An 18,972-nucleotide genomic window follows, 5' to 3' on the forward strand; every position below is an offset into this window, starting at 1 on the left:
GGGCCCCCAGTCCTCCCCTCCTCCCCCTCAGCAGGGCTGAGCCCAGGAGCCCCCAGAAGCTCAGGGCAGTGGGACTGAGCAAGGCGGCCACCAAGCCCCGCTGAGTGGGCAGGGCTGGCAGAGGGAGGCAAGGCCCTGCCCAGGGTGGCCGGGCACTGGTGGGGCAGCCCCAGGACTGCCCCTCGTTGCTGGGGCATCAGTGGCACAGGGGCCAGGCTGCCCCCAGAGGCACTGCAGGGGCTGGCACTCACCGATGAACCTGACGGCCGCCAGGCGCACGTTGGCCTGAGGGTCCTGCAGGTAGGGCAGGCTCTGGTGGATGAACTCTTCAGCCCTGTTCCTGCTGTTCTGAAGCTGCAGAGAGAACAAGGCATGTCTCTGCAGGGCTGTCACTGGGGCAGTTGGCTGGAGCAGTGCCTCCCGTCAGCACCCCCTGGGACGGAGAGGCCTCCCCTCCTGCTGGCTCCAGGGAAGGGACAGGGGCCAGCAGAAGAGCCCCTGGGGCTCTGTTCTTGAGGGCAGCAACAGGAATGCAGCTCCAGGCTCTGCCCAGCTGCAGAGCCCCCAGCCCAGACATGGCATGGGGGCAGCCCTCCCCCAGCCCGGGCCCCTCAGCTTGTCCTTACCAAGCACGCTCCAAGCTCCCACAGCCGCTCTCTCTGCAGCAGGTGCTTGAGCGTCTTCCACTTCAGCAGCTCGGCGGCAGCAAGAAGGGCTTCCCTGGAGGCCTGCAGGACAGCAGGAGCTGAGAGATGGCCCGGGGGCCTGGGCAAGGAGGCCTCTTGGTTTTGTTCCGGGGGGATCCTGCCTTTAGGAAGCTGGGACATGCCCTAGCCCAAATGTCTGGGAGCCTTCTGGGGACAGCCCTGGGGGACAGGCATGGAGGCTCAAAGACCTGGCCTCTGACACAGCCTGTGGGGATGCCCCTGCTCAGGCCGTGGTGGTCACGGGCTGCTGCCGAGCCCTGCAGGAGCAGGCAGGGCAGGTGTTGCCCAGGGCTGTGCCAGCTTCTCCGGCCCTGCTGGCGCTGGCTCCGCACGGACCTTCCCCCGGGCTGTGCTGGGGGAGCGCTGCCCGCTGCCAGCAGCCCCTGCCCCGATGCCCAGGAGCCCTGGGGGGTGTCAGCTCAGCCCTCTGTGTGTCAGGGCTCAGCCTTCAGTGCTGTACCTTGGCCACGCTGGGGACCTGGTCGCTCATGCGGAAGAGGAGAGGCACCAGTGCCCACCACACCTCCTTCCTCATCCTCTTCTCATCCCTGCCCACCACCAACTGCAGCAGCTCTGTCAGCATGCGGATGGACAGCTCTCGCAGCTCGCTGCACTCCTGGCAGGAAGCAGGAAAAGGGAGCTTTGCAAACAGCAGCTCCCTGCCCACAGTGAAGAGGGCCGTCATCATGGCTGCGGGGAGGGCAGCGGCTCCGGCCTCACATCCCAGAAGAAGGAGCACTGGGCTGCACGGCCCAGAAGCCATCCCAGGAGAGCCCAGGGGAGTGGAGCTGGCTCCAAGTGCTGCTCGCAGGGCTGGGCTGCAGGGCAGCTCTCATTGCCCAGCACCCATCTGAGGGGCTCAGGCTCCACCTCAGCCTTACCGAGTCAAAGAGGGGCAGGAGCCTCCCCACAAGCTGCACAGCGATGAAGCTGGCCTTGCTCTTCTTCAGCTGACGCAGAACATTTTGCAAGGCCAGCAGGATCCTCATCTGGGCGTCTTCGCTGCCAACTTGCAGGATCTTCATCATGCCCGGCAGGAAGAGTTCAATGTTTCTTGCCTGGAGAGAGAAGAGAATGTCCATTGGGTGAAAAGGGCCAAGCCTGAAAAGCTCCTCAGGCAGCCACCCCAGGCCACACCATGGCAGGGAGGGCGTTTGGAGCAGTCACCCCACATTGGGAGTGCCAGGCCAGGCCAAGCCACTGCTTTCCACACAGCCCCAGCCCCCGTTTGCCGACAGGGCTGCCCCTGACACCGCCCTGCTCACCATCTCGGCTCTCTGCGACAGCCCGACGAGCCCTTCCAGCAGCAGCCTGGCCGTCCTCACGTTTGGACAGCCCTGATGGCTCTCGACAGAGTCGGGCTCCTCAGCCAACTCCTCCCACTCAGCCTTCCTGGAGGACGACTGCAGGAGCAAACAGAGCTGTGAGGGGCCGGCAGAGCCTGCAGGGCTGGCGAGAGGGGACCAGGGCCTTTAGTGGTCACTCACAGCCATGGGTTGGGTGCGGGGGCCTTCTGCGGAGCAGCGGAAGCACTGTCTGCGCAGCAGGTTGGCAAAGTCCTCCAAGATCTTGGCCAGCGTCTCCGGCATGGAGGACATCAGCTCCCACAGCTCCGGCGCAGTGCTGGAAGGCAGAGCACTGTCAGCAGGGCTGCCTCAGCCCCAGGGCTGTGGCCTGGAGCAGCCCCCCAGAACCTGCCCCTTGGAGCCCTGGCTGCGCGTCCCCGGGGGCCCTGCCCGCGCGGGCAGGACGGGGCTGAGGGCGTGTTCCCCGTGGGGCTGGAGCACCGGGCTGGCTCTGGGGTGGCTGGGCGAGGTTTGGCTGCTGTGAAGCCAGCCCAGCTAGCAGGGCTGGAAAGCGGGGGGGATGGAGGGCCTGACTCTGCAGGCTGTCCTGCAGCATTCCTTGGCTCTGGCAGCCAGAGAGTCTCGGGCTCCCTTTCTCCACAGGGAACAAGCCCACCCTCAAGGCCATCAGGGCCAGTACCTGTCTCCTTGAAGAGCCGCCTTACACAGGAGGATGACCACTGTGGTGGGGTACAGGTTGGTCATCAGGCGAAGCAGTGACTCCGCTTTCTCCCACGCTGCCTGTGTGCTGCAGTATGGCAGGCTCTCAAGGATGCAGCTGACTATCTTGGGCGCCTGCAGGGGATACAGGTGAGGATGGCACTGCCCCCGGAGTGCAGCCATGTGCTCAGTTGCCCTTCCCATTCCTCTCTGCTGCCTTGAGGTGGCTTGGGGGGGCCCAAGTCCCCTGTGCTCGGGAGGGAGGGATGCAGGGAGGAACAAGGCCCAAGAGGGCTGAAGGGCACAACAATGCAGCCACAGGCCACTTACATCTGTCAGCCAGACGTCCGGGTCCTCCAAGGCCACCTCCAGCAGGCTGCTGGGCACCTGCTGGTCGAGGATGCTGGCATCTCCCATGGCCTCGATGGCCACGAGGATGACATCTGTCCTCTCATGGGACCGCAGGTATTTCCCGAAGGCCTATGGCAGCAAGGAAGGAAGACATGTCACGCTGAGTGCCCTGACGGTGCTGCTTGGCTGAGCAGCTTGAGGGGCCCTGGCCGGACGTGCCCACCACTGCTGACAGCAGTGCCCACAGCAAAGCTGGCAGCAGTGCCTGCAGTCCCTGCATGGCAGAAGATGAGCAGAGAGGGCCCTCCTGCTGGGGGAGGAGGGCTCATGGCCACAGGCTGCTGGCCCCACCGAGAACCAGGGACTTGCTGGTGGCCAGGAGCCCTGGAGCTCCTGCTGGGGCTGAAGCTGCTGCTGGGCCACTGGAGTGCAGCCCTTGTGCTCTCCCTGCTCAAGGACAGTGGGAACCCTCTCCCCAGGGAGCTGAAGGCACGCCAGCCCCACTGCTGTGGGATCCTTTGGCTCACACTAGTGCCCTGCTGGTGCCACGGACAGGAGTCCCAGCAAGGGTGCAGCTCCTTACCTTGGCACAGTCCCTGGTGCTCAGAGAACACAGCGCGGAGGTGGTCACGGCTTCCCGGTGGACTTGGTCTGCTCTGTCCTTTAGCCTGGATTCAACTAAACACCGGGGCAAACACACAAGAGTCAGGAAGGCAAAGCAGCTTTGCCAGCAAGCTCACCAAACTGCCCTGGCATCTGCTGGCAAGGGGACAGGACAGGAGCAGTCCAGGATTTCAGGAGGGCATCAGGAACAGCTTCTTGCTATAGGCACTGGAGGGACCAGCCAGGGTGAGGGATCTGCTCTTCCCCACCAGGAAAGACGTGGCTTTGGGACAGGGAAGTCAAGAGGAGCTTTGGCTGTAGGGCCCACAAACCAGCGGGGTGCAAGATCCTGAAAGGAAGGGGAGGAAGGAGAGCAGCAGCAAACAGATCCTGGCCTTGAGCAGAGCACTCAGCCTCTGCAGCAACTGGCAGCTGGGAAGCTCTGGGAAGCAGCTGGGAGGGGCAAAGGGGGTCAGGAAGCAGATCTCTCAGGAGATGTCTGTGTGCAGAGCGATGAAGCCCAGCACTGCTCTGCCTTTTGTACTTACAGATGAAGTCAGCCAGGGCAAAAAGAGCATGGAAAGCTGCACAGCTTGTCTGTTCCTCGGAGAACCGGAAAAGGATGAGATGCCCCAGCAGCTTTCCTAGGAGTGGGAGCTGGATCTCCCCAGAGCAGACAGGTCCAGCAGTGCCTCTTCTGACGTTGGCACAGGCCTGGATGAGGGAGGCATGAGCAGAAGGGCTGAGGGCACAAAGGTGGTGCCACAGCCCCCCAGCCGAGAGTCTGCCCAGGGCTGGATTGCTGGAGAGACCAGGCTTTGCAGAGCCCTGCGTCCCCATCTCTCCGAGCAGCCATGTGGGCAGCAGCCCTGGCATGGAGAGCAGCAGGGATGGGGGCATGGCCTGGCTGGAGGGGGCCTGGTCCTTACCTGCAGAGTGGAATAGTCGGACAGCACACGGGTCAGCACATCGATCCTTGCCATGGCCCTCTCCCTCACAGCCTCTCTCTCGCATCTGGTGAAGTCCAGCAGCAGCTGGGACAAGAGAAGCAGCGGGTGAGCCCTGGGAGCAGACTCCAACACCAGCAGCAGCACAGCTCCACTGCTGGGCTGCACTCACTCCATCCCTCAAGGCTTCCTCTCCCCTCCAGCAAAGCCTGCAGTGGGGTGTCTGCCCCTGGATTCCCGCCCAGGTCGGGCACAAAGGCCCAGAGCCAACCTCATGGCCAGGCAGGAGGGCAGGTGCCACCCTCTGCAGCCCCTGTGCTCCACAAGAGCCTGGGGCCTGCCCCTGCTTCCCCACAGGAGGTGGGCACCCTCCCTGCAGGGCACTCTGCCTGTTCAGCACTGCTCTGGGCACCACTCAGCCAGCAGTGAGCAAACCCTCCCCTCCAGGCTGAGGAACAGCTCTGGGACTCCCCCCCTTTTTACTTGTGCCAGACCTCCAAGATGCCCTGCAGCTCCTTGCTGACTCGAGAGGCAGGAAAGCTGAGCACCACTGTCCTCAGCATGCTGTCCATGGAGTTGAGGGTCTGCAAGGAACACAGAGAGCAGTGGCAGTCATTCTGCTGTTCCTCCCAGCCCCAGGAGAGCCATCTGAACCCCTTGTGCCACAGGAGGAGGAGGAGGATGCCCACACTTCCCTGGAGAGACATGGGCATAGACAGTCTGCGAGGGCAGAGCAGCCTGTGGCACGGGATGCAGCCAGGCCCACGGGAAGGGGACAGAGGCACGAGGGGGGGAAAGACCCTGCCCTGCCTGGGATCCCTGCTCCTGTGGCACCATGGGGTAGCCAGGGAGCAGGCCAGAGGGGCTGGAGGGCCGTGGAGCTCCCCCAGCACTTACCTTCATATAGAGGGCAAGGTCCCCTTTTGGCATTTCCTTCTCTGCAGGCAGCCAGAAGACACTTGAGAAACACGCGCGGAGGAGGCTTTTGGCTTTGCCCTCCAGCGCTGTGTCCACCAAGCTGCAGGGAGAGGGCAGGACACTGGTTGCACACGGGTGCTGGGAGCAGCCCCTTGACAACTGGTGCAGGTGGCATCGGACCTCTGGGCCAGGGGGCCCACGACGGATGGGCAGGTACCTCAATTTCTCCAGAGCCAGCATGGAAAGATGCCGAAGGTCTGTGCACAGCTGGTCCCTTGGCTCTTCTTCCAGCAGCGCCTGCAGAGCACAACCGGGATGGCACCTGCTGGCAGCTGCCAGCAGCCAGGGCCTCCAGTCCCTGACCCGCCCAAGCGCTGTCTGCACAGGCTGCCTGTGTCAGGGGGCTTTGCTCCCTTCAACACATTGCCAGGAGTGCCCTCAACTTGATGTTCTCTGCCAGCTGGTACATGTCACAAAACAGATCCAGGCCCTGGGTCAGGCCGTGCTTCAAGGCGCTTCTGCACAGCACGGAGATGCTCTGAAGAAATGTGGCCTTGTCTCTCTCCTCCTGCCAGCCGGGGGGCAGAGACACAAACACAGATTGTGAGTGGGCAGACACAGCCAGTGGGACCGCAGCACTGCGGGTGCAGTGCCCTGCAGGAGAAGCAGCCCTGCCCTGCCAGCACCCCTCCAGCAGCCGGGCAGCACAGCCCCTGCCAGCAGACAGCAGCACAGCCGCCCTCCAGCTGGCTGCAGTTACCTTGTTGGGGCTGGTGACAAAGGCCAGGATGGAATCAACAGCTTCCTGCTCCTCCTTGTAGATGGGCAACCAGCTGGCATCTAACAGGGGAAGGAGCAGGGAGAGCTACAGAGGGTCCAGCGAGAGGAGGGGGCAGAGGATATCTGCCCTCCCCCCAGCTCTCTGCCCACTGCCTTGGCACGGCCTTCCCTTGCAGCTCCTGGCTGGAGGGTGCCCGGCAGAGGAGCTGCCATGCCTGGGAAAGCCCCAGTGCCCCGGGCTGAGGAAGGCAATGGCAGACAGGCAGGAAAAGCCCAGGCTCCCACAGCACGGCTGCCTCCTGCCAGCCCAGCTGGCCCTCGCTGCCCACAGCCCAGAGCCCCTCTGCCCTGTCCTTCTTTGGGAGAGGCTGTGCTGGGGCCACGCTCCAGCCCTGAGCAGTCCCAGCTTTCAGGTAACATCATGGCTGACCCCCGGGACCCTCATTGTCAGCTGGCCAGGAAAGTGGGATCCCGATGTGCTACAGGGTGTGCTGGTGGGCCCCAGCCCTGCCCAGCCCCACAGGGCCCCTCACTCACCCAGCTTGAGGGGCTGCATGGTGGTCACCTCGTAGGAGGACGGAAGCTGCAGACCTGGAGAGCGGCTCTCCTGGGAAGAGCTGTCTTCCATCCAGGCCTGCCTGGGGCAGACGGGGGGTCTCCTCTGCATCCTGTGAATCAAAGAACACAGGGGAGCCTGCCTACGGAGGGCGTCCGAATGGTGGAGTCGAACACCCTCGGGAGAAATGCCGCGGCCAAATCGCCTCAGGCAAAGTGCCTCAGGCAAAAGGCCTCAGCAAAAGGCCTCAGCCAAAAGGCCAAGGCAAAGTGCCTCAGCCAAAAGGCCTCAGCAAAGTGCCTCGGCCAAAAGGCCAAGGCAAAGTGCCGCAGCCAAAAGGCCAAGGCAAAGTCCCTCAGCCCAAAGGCCAAGGCAAAGTCCCTCAGCCCAAAGGCCAAGGCAAAGTGCCTCAGTCAAAAGGCCAAGGCAAAAGGCCGCAGCCAAAAGGCCAAGGCAAAGTGCCTCAGCCAAAAGGCCAAGGCAAAGTGCCTCAGCCAAAAGACCAAGGCAAAGTGCCTCAGACAAAGCGCCTCGGCCAAAAGGCCTCGGCTCAAATGCCTCAGGCAAAAGCGCTTCGGCAAAACGCCTCAGCAAAACACCAAGTTCCCACGGGGCCACCAAGGGTCATGGACAAGATGTGGACTGCAGTCGGGGGCTTCTCGCCAGCGCCGCACTCCTCTCCTGTCCGGTCGCCGTCCTGACGGACACTGACCCACCGTGGGCCACGGCCGCGCTGAGCACACCTGCTGCAGTGGGTGTCACAAAGGGCCCCTCTGTGACACGCTGCCGGCCGCTAGCCACAGGTCCCAGTGCTTGTTGACATGACACCTGCCCCCAGCAACGGGTCCCATGGAGCCACCACGCAGGTTGGAACAGGCAGGGTGTCCCTGGGCACACAGGCCAGCCTCAGCCCTTGGCACCCAGCTGCCCTCAGAGTGTCTCCAGGCCCCACTTTGCTCTCATGTCTCCTCAGGACATCCCAAGGAGCCCCATGTTCAGACAGCCCTGCGTACCCTCAGGACATCCCTTTCCTGTCCCCACACTTCAGAGTCTGGTCTCAGAGCCCTTCAGTCACATTAAATGCATACCGTTTGCTCAAGCTTAACAGAAACCATGATTTTTGTCACCTCTTCTCTTTCTCCCACTGAGCAGCAAGAGCTTTTCCCCACTCAACAGCTCTTCCAGCACCAGGCTGCTCAGGAGCCCTCCCAAGGCCTTCGCCACACCCCAGGCCCCTTCGCGGCACCCCGAGCTGCCCCAGGGGTGGCTGAGTGACCCTGCCAGGCTGGTGGAGTCCTGGGGGGGCTTAGGGCTGAAGGGGGGAGGATGGCACGCAGGGGGATCCAGCTGGAAGGGCCGGGATCCTCAACGTGCCGGGAGCCGTCATCTTCTGGCACAGCCCAGCTGAGCGGCCGCATTGGTCCATCTGAGGGGCCAGGAGCTGTAATCCTGCTGCTCTTGCCTCAGTTCTGTGTCTCTTCTACAGAATCAGACCAAAGAAGCCCCCAGAAGCCCAAAGGGCCCTGGAACAGCCCCTCTCTGACAGCCCCACAGGTGCCCTGGAGCTGCCTGCCAGCCCAGCTGGCCCTCGCTGCCCACAGCCCAGAGCCCCTCTGCCCTGTCCTTCTTTGGGAGAGGCTGTGCTGGGGCCGCGCTCCAGCCCTGAGCAGTCCCAGCTTTCAGGCAACATCATGGCTGACCCCTGGGACCCCTGTGGGTCAGGAAAAATACACAGCTCAGGGGGGGTAACCCCTACAATAAATAACGCAAGTGGCCGTTGTTTTTCTGCTTTGCTCGATCCCAGAAGTCGCTGCTGCAGTGGGCTCGCGTCTAAAGCTGCTCTTTCCAAGTCTCATAGTCCTGGTGTTCGCCTACAAAAAATTGATGAATTTAAAAAAAAAGAAAAGATGTGGCAATGCTGTTCATGAAGCCTTCAGCAGTCACCAAGAGTTCTGTTCTGCAGAGATTTCAACTCTCTCCTAAATTCCACACTCGTGGCTTCAGGCCATGACTTGCCAGAGCAGTCCCAGAGCTGGCCACTGCCCAGAGATGCCCCGGGGCAGCTCAAGTGCCCAAGTGGGACAAGTGGCCCAGGGTGTGTGGGAGCCCTTTGGAGCAGGAGCTGGTGGGCAGGAAGGGCCCAGCTGGGGAGGGGCAGGGAATCCCCCCCTGCAGCCCTGCTGCCCAGGCTGAGGAGGGTCCTCTCCAGCCCAGCAGCACATCGTGTGCCCTTGGGGGCTGCGCTGCCGGGGCTGTTCCCGGGCACTGACTGGGGAATCTCCCGGGGTGCCCCGCGCGAGGCGGGGGCGGGGCGGAGGGCGGGCAGGGGGCGTGGCCGCGCGCTGATTGGCTGCGGCGGGGGTGTCTCAATGCGAAGCGCGCGAAGGGCGCCATCTTTGGCGCGTGGAGGAGACGGGGGCGGCGGCCCCGGCAAAAGCTGCGCTTGGCTGTGTGAGGTGGGGGGGTCTGCGGGGGGAGCGGGGTCTGGGGATCCCCTCGGGGGCTGCGGGGAGCGCGGGTGAGGGTGGAAAAGCTGGAAGGCTCGGCAGGGTTTAGAGAAGGAATTCGGGGGTTCCCGAGGAGGTTTCGAGGGGTCCCGGAGGAGATTTGGTGTCCTGAGGGGAATCGGGGGGAGGCTGAAAGTTCCCGAAGGTCTCTGGGGGGGGGGTTCCTGAAAGAATTTTTGTTTCTGAGGAGATTTGGGGGTCCCAGGTGGGCTGAGGGGGGTCTCTGAGGGGGTCTGGAGGTCCTGAGGGGCTTTGCGGGGACCTTTGAGGTAGTTTTTGGGGTCTCTCGGGGGTTCAGGGAGTCCCAGATGGCTTTGAGGGTGTCTGAGGAGGATTGGGGGGTCCTTGAAACGCTTGGCGGGGGTGGTCCCAGGTTTGTTTTGCAGGTCACTGGGAGGGTTTAGGGGGCCCTGGGAGGTGATGAGGTCTCTTAGGGGATTTGGGAGGTCCTTGAGGAGGTTTCGATGGGTCAAGGGGTGGATTTCTAAAAGGATTTTAGCGGATTTGAGGTGATTTTGGAGGGTCTCGGTGTCAGTCCTGCCTGGCCACGGCCAACTACAATACCCAGGAGGCCCCACGGGATCCGCCATTTTCCTTTCTTTTCCGGCACAGCGCCCTCTGCGGGCGTGGCGGACCGGCTTCCGGGAAAGGGAATCCTAATGCCCCTCCCGAACCCCAGAGGCCACCAAAACTCAGCACACAAACCCGACAAGAAGGGGGCTTGGGGGTCTCCTAAAGCCCAGCAGTGAGGTTTAGGGGGTCCCTCAACCCCCAGGGGAGGTGTCCTAGGGATGCCCCCCAAAATCTGTGGGGAGATGTACCACAGCTGGGTAAAGGTATCCCAGTGCCCCCAGTATATCCCAGTGACATCTCAATGACCCTCAGTATGGCCCAGTAACCCCCCCACAGACCACCTAGTGTATCCCAGAGAGCAACCAATAACCCCTAGTATGGCCTGGTAACCTCCCAGTGTCCCCCTGTTTGTCCTGGTAATCCCCCAGTAACTCTCCAGTCCTCTGCCAGTGTCCCCTGGGTCCCCCCAGTGTGTCCCAGTGTCTCCCAGTAATCCCCCAGTGCCCCACAAAGCCCCCCAACTGTCCCCAACGTGTCCCCGGATGCCCTTGGCCTTTCTGTGAGCGGGAGGGGGGGGGGCGTTTTTGAGGTCAGAGAGTCTGGGGGAGCTCCTGAGTGGAGATGGAGGGTTGAGGACATCAGGGATGGGGTTTGGGGACAGTGGGGGGGGGGGGCTTGGGGACAGTAGAATTGGGGGTGTTAAGGGGGAAATTGGGCTGAGGAGGAGGCCCCGGAGACATTGGAGACACCAGGGGGGGTCTCAGGGTGTCAAAGGGGGAACTAGGACACCAAGAGGGTCTTGCGGACACCAGAGGGGTCTCAGCTGCTCGTGATGCAGGTCCTCCTCTGCCCTTCCAGCTCCATTAACCCTCCCAAATGTTCCCTAACCCCCCTTTTCCCTTTAATCCCCTACCCCCACAGATCCCTTTGACCGCCCAAAACACTTTTTAACTCCCACAAATGCACCCAAAGCACCCCAAAACTCCCCAGATCCCCATCCAACCACTCCCAGATCCCCCCAAATCTCCCCCAGCCGCCCCTCAAATCCCTTCCAACACCCCCCAAAGAGGGATCACCCGGCACCCTGGGACAGGAAGACAGTGGGCTGTACTGGGGGCACTGGGCTGTACTGGGAGGGCACTGGGGGGGCTCAGGTGTCCCATGACAACGTGGTCCAGCTCCAGGAGAGATTCAGGGAGCAGTGAGGAGGTACTGGTCTGTCCTGGTCTGTCCTGGTTTGTACCCCCAATCCCCAAAGCCCCTCCCCAGCTCCCCCAGCCCTCCCCAGGCCCCTGACTTGGTCCTGCTGCCCCTTGAGCATCTGCAGCTCCTGCAGAACCAGGCATTTCATCAACAAATGTGCAGGTGACACCAAGCTGGGGGTGTGTTGATGTGCTGGAAGGCAGGAGGGCTCTGGAGAACAAGTGGTGTGAGGAGAGGCTGAGGGAGCTGGGGGTGTTGAGGCTGGAGAAGAGGAGGCTCAGGGGAGACCTCCTGACTGTCTGCAAGTCCCTGCCAGGAGGGTGTAGCCAGGTGGGAGTGGGGCTCTTGTGCCAGGAAGCAGCAGTAGGACAAGAGGGCTGGGTCTTGAGCTGTGCCAGGGGAGGTTTAGGTTGGATATTGGGAAGCAGTTTTTTGCGGAGAGAGCAATCAGGCCTTGGAATGGGCTGGGCAGGGAGGGGGTGGAGTCAGCATCCCTGGAGGTGTTGAAGGTGAGAGTGGATGTGGCCTCAGTGCCATGGTCTGGAAGCACAGCGGGGTTGGATCCAGGGTTGGACTTGATGATCTCGGAGGTCTTTTCCAACGTGGCTGGTTCTGTGATTCTGTGATTGCCATTCCTGTGGCAGCACATGCTTGAGGCTCCATCCTCAGGGTGACAGAGATGTCTGTCCATATCTATCTCCAAGGTTAGTCTGTAAATGTGTGGTGTTAGCAAAGCAGGCTAAGTTCTGGCCTGATTGTAGAAGGAGAAAGAAGCCCAGAGGCCAGCGCAAGCAGGCAGCCCTCAGCTTGCACATGATGTCCCCTCTCTGCAGGTTCCTGTCCTTGAGCCCAGGCCCTGAGGTGAGGCTGAGAAGTGGCGTGGAGGTGAGGCCAGAGCTGTCGCTGAGGTGAGGCTGAGAATAAGTGCAAGGCAGAGGTGCTACTGAGGAAGGAGAGCCCCGTGGTGGGGAAGAAGACAAAGCTGTGAGTGCCCATCCCCGAGAAGGTTCTGTGTCCATCCCCTGTGTGCCAGGTGAGCTGGGGCTTTGCTGCAGAGCTGCGGGCGCTGATTTGAGCGGGTGCAAGTACTGAGATGGTGGGCACCCAGGAACACAAACTGTGCCTGGCCACGGAGCCTGCAAGGAGGAACAGAGACAGCGGTGGCAGTGTGGGGGGCCAGGTTGTCCCTGTGCCTTCCCCTGCAGGCCCTGTCTGTCCCTGCTGGGCCCCTGTCCATCCCCATCAGGTCCCTGCCCGTCCCCCCCGGGCTGAGCTCCCCCCAGGAAGTGCCGTGGAGCTGAAGCTGCTGCCATCCCCTCCCTGCAGCCGCTGCCCCAGCCAAGGGAGCAGCAAAGGCAGGGCCAGGAGCAGAGGCAGCAGCAGGGGAGCCCTGGGGGGGCTGGGAAGGTCTTGTGTGGGTCAGGAAAGAGGCACTGGGCACGAGGCCGGGGCTGTGCTGAGCAGGCCCAGCCCTCACATCCCCCCAGCCAACGCCAGCTGCCCGGGGGGCTTGGGAGGGACCCCCAGCCTGTGTGCCCCACACTGAGCTGGCAGAGAGAGAGCCAAGGGACAGGACCACGGGCAGGGCCAGGGGTGAGGGACAGGCAGGGCCATTGTAGGGCCACGGTGAGGGCACAGCCTGTGTCAGCAGAGCTACCCAGGGCCGGGGGCAGCCGGGGGTGTTGGTACCAGGCAGTGGTGGGGCTGAGCAGAGCACGAGGCCTCTTGCAGAGCCCTGGAGCAGCCTTCCACTTGCCAGCCCTGCCCTGGTGGGGTGACACTGTCCCCTCCCTACAGGACACTCCCCCAGAAATCTTCAGGGGGACCTTTTGTGTCTATTCCTGGTTGCTGATTGATGCTGGGGACCTGAGGGAGCCTCTGCAATCCCATGAGTGGGGCACAATCTCCTCTGCAGAGCTTGACTCACTGCAGACTTTGCAGGGAAATCTGTGCTGGCAGCCCGAGTATGTCCCGACCCCCCCGTGCTCCTCCCAGGATATTTGGGATGAGTTCCCCCTTCTGGGGCACCCGTGGGATGGGGGGGCCATTGTTCTCCTGCTGTTGCTGTTGCTGCTCTGCCCCTGTCCCTGCCCTTCCTGCCACTGTCGGGTGAGTGGAGCGGCCACGATGGGAAAGAGGCGAGAGAAGCGAAAAGAGCGGGTGGGACCCCCAAAGGGAGCGTGAGGGGCGGTGGGTCACCCCTAAAGGGAGCTGGGGGGAGCCGGGGTTTGGGGGCCAATGGGAAAGAGGTGGGAGAGGGGGGTAAAGGGAGGGGGGAGAGCGGGAGTGGGGTTGCTGTGGCAGTCCCTCTGTGTCCCCATGCCTTGATCCCTGGAGTGTGGGGCAGGCTGGAGAGAGGGGGGAGCTGCGAGAGCCCCAAGAACCTGGAGAGGGGAGCACTGAGAAGGGGAAGCCTGGACAGTGGGGACCTCTGGGGTCCCCAGGACAACAAAGTGGAGAACCTGGAGAGGGGGAATGTCTGGGAACGCGGCACCCCGAAGGCCTAAGGCAGAGGAGGAGGTACCCTTGGCACCCCCAACACTCCCAGCATCCCTAAGTGGGACCCCCAGTGTTGCAGAGAGGGGAGACCCTCCGAAACCCAGAGGGGGAGAGAGAGGGGGAACTTCTAGAAGAGTTTTGCGGACTAATCTTCATATTTTGGAGTATATTTTAACTGAATCTTAACTTTTTGCAGTTTGTGGGGGAGGACTTCATCTCATTATTTCTGAGGGTTTTTTTGCCTGATTCTCGATGGTTTGGGTTTTTCTGGACTGAATCTTGGTGTTTTGGAACTTTTTGTGGACATGGGATGCTCAGTGAGTTCTAGGGATGGACTTGGGCAGGAGGAACCCCCAAGCCAACGTACTCAGCCCTTGTTTTCCCTCCCATCAGGATTTGTCCTTCCCAAAGCTTGGGCGGATGGAGGAGGAGGCTGCGAGGAAGAGGAAGATGCCTTGGGCCCCCCAGGCAGGTGAGGAGGAAGTCAGTGGCCCTTTGGGTGGGTGTTGTGCTGGCTCTGTCAGCCGAGCATGGCCCCAACTGCAGGACAACCCCGCTGCCACCGCCGTCCTGCCGGGGCCGGAGTTGGGGGGATGTCCTTGGCCTTCCCTGTGGGCCGGAGGCAAATCCCCTCCCTGTCCTTCTTGCTTCCTGCCCCAGGCCCCGAGCTGAGGACGGAGAGCCCGGAGGACAAATCCCCCCATGAGACCCTGGTGGGAGAGGCTGTTTTGAAGGGCTCCCCAGCGCAGGAAGGCAGCGGGGAGGAAAAGGGATGGAGATCCCCCCACAGGAGGGGCTCCAAAGTCAGCCCAGGGTGCTCTGAGGAGGAAAGAGCCAGCCTGTGCCGGGAAGGCGGCCGGAGCTTGAGGGGGAGCTCTGAGCTGGTGGTCCCTGAACAGCCTCCCAGCAGGGAGAAGCCCTTCAGATGCTTGGAATGTGGGAAGAACTTCAGCAGGAGCACCACCCTCCTCACTCACCAGCACATCCACACTGGGGAACGGCCCTACCCGTGTGGGGAATGTGGGAAGAGCTTCAGGCAAAGCTCGAACCTTATCCAGCACCAGCGCATCCACCACACTGGGGAATGGCCCTACACATGTAGGGAATGTGGGAAAGGCTTCAGTGACAGGTCCACTCAACGCACCCACCAGCGCATCCACACTGGGGAACGTCCCTACAAGTGTGGGGAATGTGGGAAGAGCTTCAACCAAAGCTCCAACTTCCTCAGCCACCAGCGCATCCACACGGGAGAACGTCCCTACACATGTGGGGAATGTGGGAAGAGTTTCAGGCACAGCTCCACCCTCCACTCCCACCAGCACATCCACACTGGGGAACAGCCCTACACATGTGGGGAATGTGGGAAGAGCTTCAGGCACAGCTCCACCCTCCACTTCCACCAGCACATCCACACTGGGGAACAGCCCTACACGTGTGGGGAATGTGGGAAGAGCTTCAGGCACAGCTCACACCTTCTCAGCCACCAGCGCATCCACACTGGGGAGCGGCCCTACACGTGTGGGGAATGTGGGAAGAGCTTCAAGGACAGCTCCAATCTTCACACCCACCAACGCTTCCACACTGGGGAACAGCCCTACACGTGTGGGAAATGTGGGAAGAGGTTTCAGACCAGCTCAGATCTCCTCAGGCATGAGCGGACGCACACAGATGAGAGACCCTTCCGCTGCACCGACTGCGGGAAAGGTTTCAACCAGAACTCCATCCTCATCAGGCATCGGCGCATCCACACCGGGGAGAGGCCCTACAAGTGTGGGGAGTGTGGGAAGAGCTTCCCCCACAACTCTACCTTGACCAAACACCAACGGACCCACCGGTAAGGGAAGCCCTGTGAGTGCCCTGACTGCGGGAAGAGCTTCGGCCGTAGGACTGACGCGCAAAAAAGGTTTCAAAAGGTCTTCGTTATTATGAGTATCTGCACTCCAACATCAGTTTATTCTTTTGAATATGTGTAAGTTTAACCTCATTGTAGTCTGAAAGCCAAATTCACCACTACCCCGTTCCCTGATAACTGTGGGCTGGTTCTGACAAGTGAGGCAGAAATTACCCACTGCCCAGCAAAAACCAGTGGGGCCAGCCAGTGGTATCTGCCCTGGCAGCCCAGTTTCCCCAGTCTCATCTCAAAATGACCAGTTACACTGAAGCAAAGAGCACTGGAACCAGTGCAACAAGCCCCAGTCTTATTTTCACGCCTGCCCACGTGTCCTGTTTTCTGCTGCTCTACAGACTTCCCTGTTTAAAATACAATGGAAAAATGAACAGTTTTTGGGGTTGTTTTGGTTTTGGGCTTGAGTTTTTTTTCCCCCCCCTACTGTTCTCATTAACCTCATTTCAAATCTATTTTGTTGTTTGAAGATGAATTAAAATTTTGAATGATTTTTAATGTTAATGCCTTGACCAAAGTATCAAAACATGAAAAATAAAAAGAAAAAACCACACCACAAAGCTGTCCATTATTGTCACAATCAAACACTCAGAAGTACTAACATAAGCACAGTGAAAAACCCATAAATAAGACCATTAAAATAATTTTAATATTTGCATATTAATATATTTTTAATAAACTTAACCTAAGGAAATTTAATTCCTGACATCAGCTTTTCCCACCTCTCAAAAAGGTAATTTAGTTACATCTTAGTCACCCTCGAAGGGCTGTTTCCAGTTGGGTTGACCTCTGCCTTAGACACTCATGAGATCTGACAAAACCAACTTAAGGGCAAATTTCCCCCCCAGGTTCAACTGCATTGGTTGTACCAAAAGCTTTACAAGTAACCCCACAACTTTCATCTTAAACTCTTCTCTCAACCTTGTAAAATAATTAGCAGTAAACAGACCTGATAATGTGTTATAATTAAGAACACGTTCTTGTTCTCAAAGTCATTCATGCATCAAAAAGATGCCACAGGGATAGTCAAACTATTAATAGCAACTTCTGCACTTTGGAAATCTACATTTGGTTTAAAAGATTTCACAGTGGTTGTTTCCTTAGGAATTAAGGCACATTTTGCTAACAAGTTTCAATAAAGTTACAAACACATCTTTCTCCACTAAGACACAGGCAGTCATCCTAACCTGAGGTAGACACTGAAAAGCCCAATTTTTTTTCGTAGCTGTCACGAGTCTTTCATTCCTTCTATCACATCAATTAGGAATCAGCCCATTTTTCAAGCTGCTGTCATCTACCAGCTCCTGGTTTGGTTTCCAAGCCCAGTATTTTGACAACGATAAAATCAGGGACCTGGGCAGTCATGTCAGAATGACAAAGAGTACTGACACTCCCTGCCAAGGGAGACAAACCATTCCCAACCTTGACCAAAGGTTCAAGGCAACAATTTTGAACCAAAGTTTACAAAGTTTTTCTCTTCAGTTTTTTTGTTGCAAGTCTCTGTTGCTCTATTAAAAGACCACAGCAGTGAAAGACAAGGCCTGATGGCCAAACCCAGGGCTTCAGCCACTTGAGGTCTATTGAAACCTTCTGTTCCTCAAGTGGGAGACTGAAATGCAACACGTCCAACACCCACACATGAGACACCAACACATTGACCAAGTTTTCCAGAGGGAAATCTGAGGCTTCAACTTCAAAACTGAGGTGACCTCCCCTGGAAACGGAATTGCCTCCAACAGAGGGAGCTGAATGGACAGAATGAGGCTGTGAACAAACCAAACCTCAAGGTCTACATCTCAAAGTCCATTAAAGCAAGGTTTTAGTCTCAAAGACACATCCCTGGTAACTTTGACACTGCAGGAAAGAGCAGACGTGTCCTTTCTGGCCAGCAAAGTCCATCCTGAGTTCCTGTCAGAGACTGCACAGAACATGAGTGCTCTGGACAGCCCTAGTTCTGCTTTTACCCCCATCAGATGTTCTGTAAGCACAGCAGTCAAAGCACAGCTCATGTAGATTTGGGTATTTTTAGCTAAGGCTGTTTACCAGGTTTCTCAGATTTAGAGAGGAATTCCCGGTAAGATGTGACTTTATTCACAGATGCACTCTTTTTTGGGTGTTATTTTGAAATCATAAACTGTATTACATTAAGCAAAGTATGTCAACTTCAATAAAGCTCCTGGCGTTTTCAAGTATTTTCCCTCTTCTCTTAAAAAATGGAAAATAAACATCAGTGCTTCAACTAAACATTATCTACGCTAACCAGAGAGGGCAATAGTAGATCTTTCAAGATCCACACATTTGGATGCTTTTGCAATTGGTGTTTGAAGCAACTTCTTTTGTAGACAACTGTTTCACTAAGTAAATTAAGGCTTTCACATTCAGCCCCTTCCTTTAGGTAAGGATTATGAACCAGAAAAGGAGGGAAGAATTACTCGGTGTGTAACTGAAAGGCCAAAGTCCTATTCAAGAAAACAAATGTCACAACAGCTCATTTACAACCCAGTGAGAAAACAAACAAAAATGCACACAGAAAGATTCAGGAGTCATGTGAAGATGAATATAAAAATGGAACATGAGTCATGTGTTTTAGAGATTCGAGCAGATGATTGGGGGCTAGAAAGGCATCAGTGGATAGCACAGGAAGAGTTTTGAGGAAGAACTGGAAGAAGAAACATGGCAAGAAATCTGCTGTTCTACACAGACCTGCAGTGGGAAAAACAGTTTAAAACTTCTGAAGGAACAAAGTAATAAAACTCACAGAGCCCAGGAGTAGAAGAGATTAAATACTTGCCAAAAAGCATCAAAACTAAGCTCATGGACACGCATTAAAAACTGAATTCCTCCAATTCATGAATTCCACTTTTTTGCTTCGGGACTGAACTTGGTGATAAAACTGGTCCAAAGTCACAAAATGTACCAGGGATAATAAAAGGTCAAGACCAAATTCCTTTTAGTTCAGGAAACTGGAAAAGATTCTGTTCCTGTATTCAGTCAGTACAGATGAATATTTTTTAATTATTATTTTAATTTTAATTTTTCTACTCAAGCCTGCCAATATTGTGGTTTTTGGACTATATGAGGAATGATCTGAAGTCTATCAGCTCGCAGTTTAATTTAAAAAGAAACAAAACCAAAGAAATACCAAACTGTCCTGGCATTACAGATCATTTTGTGCAAAGCCAGACCTTTGTGAAGGTCTTTTTTTAAAAAGCTGAAAAGCAATTGTTATTAAGGAAGAACAACTTACCAGTCCTTCAACCAAGAGCAACTATTTTGCTTACAGTGAACAAATCAATTCCTCCACACATCTGCAGGGAAACTGGGATATTAAAACACTTGAATTAAAATTAAAAATAATAAAGAAATCCTAATAAATTAAAATTAAAAAGGATAAAGAAATCCTAATAAATTAAAATTAA

General features: G+C 57.8%; 1 protein-coding gene across 1 annotated transcript; it reads right to left on the minus strand.

Annotated features, from left to right (window-relative positions):
- Positions 1-251: 251 nt before the first annotated feature.
- Positions 252-7,600, minus strand: LOC116781600 (the record flags this gene model as incomplete). The annotated part of the gene is made up of 17 exons (XM_032677257.1): positions 6,850-7,600; positions 6,293-6,372; positions 5,975-6,100; positions 5,750-5,829; positions 5,512-5,632; positions 5,109-5,198; positions 4,597-4,701; positions 4,216-4,381; positions 3,648-3,742; positions 3,044-3,193; positions 2,694-2,848; positions 2,195-2,330; positions 1,973-2,110; positions 1,589-1,765; positions 1,168-1,323; positions 627-728; positions 252-354 (listed from the first exon to the last, which is right to left on the minus strand). Coding segments are annotated over exons 1-17 (2,110 nt in total), but the record flags the coding sequence as incomplete, so codon positions are not given.
- Between the last annotated feature and the right edge of the window lie 11,372 nt (positions 7,601-18,972).

Source organism: Chiroxiphia lanceolata (assembly GCF_009829145.1).
Source record: "Chiroxiphia lanceolata isolate bChiLan1 chromosome W unlocalized genomic scaffold, bChiLan1.pri scaffold_83_arrow_ctg1, whole genome shotgun sequence".
In the NCBI taxonomy this organism is placed as follows: Eukaryota; Metazoa; Chordata; class Aves; order Passeriformes; family Pipridae; genus Chiroxiphia; species Chiroxiphia lanceolata.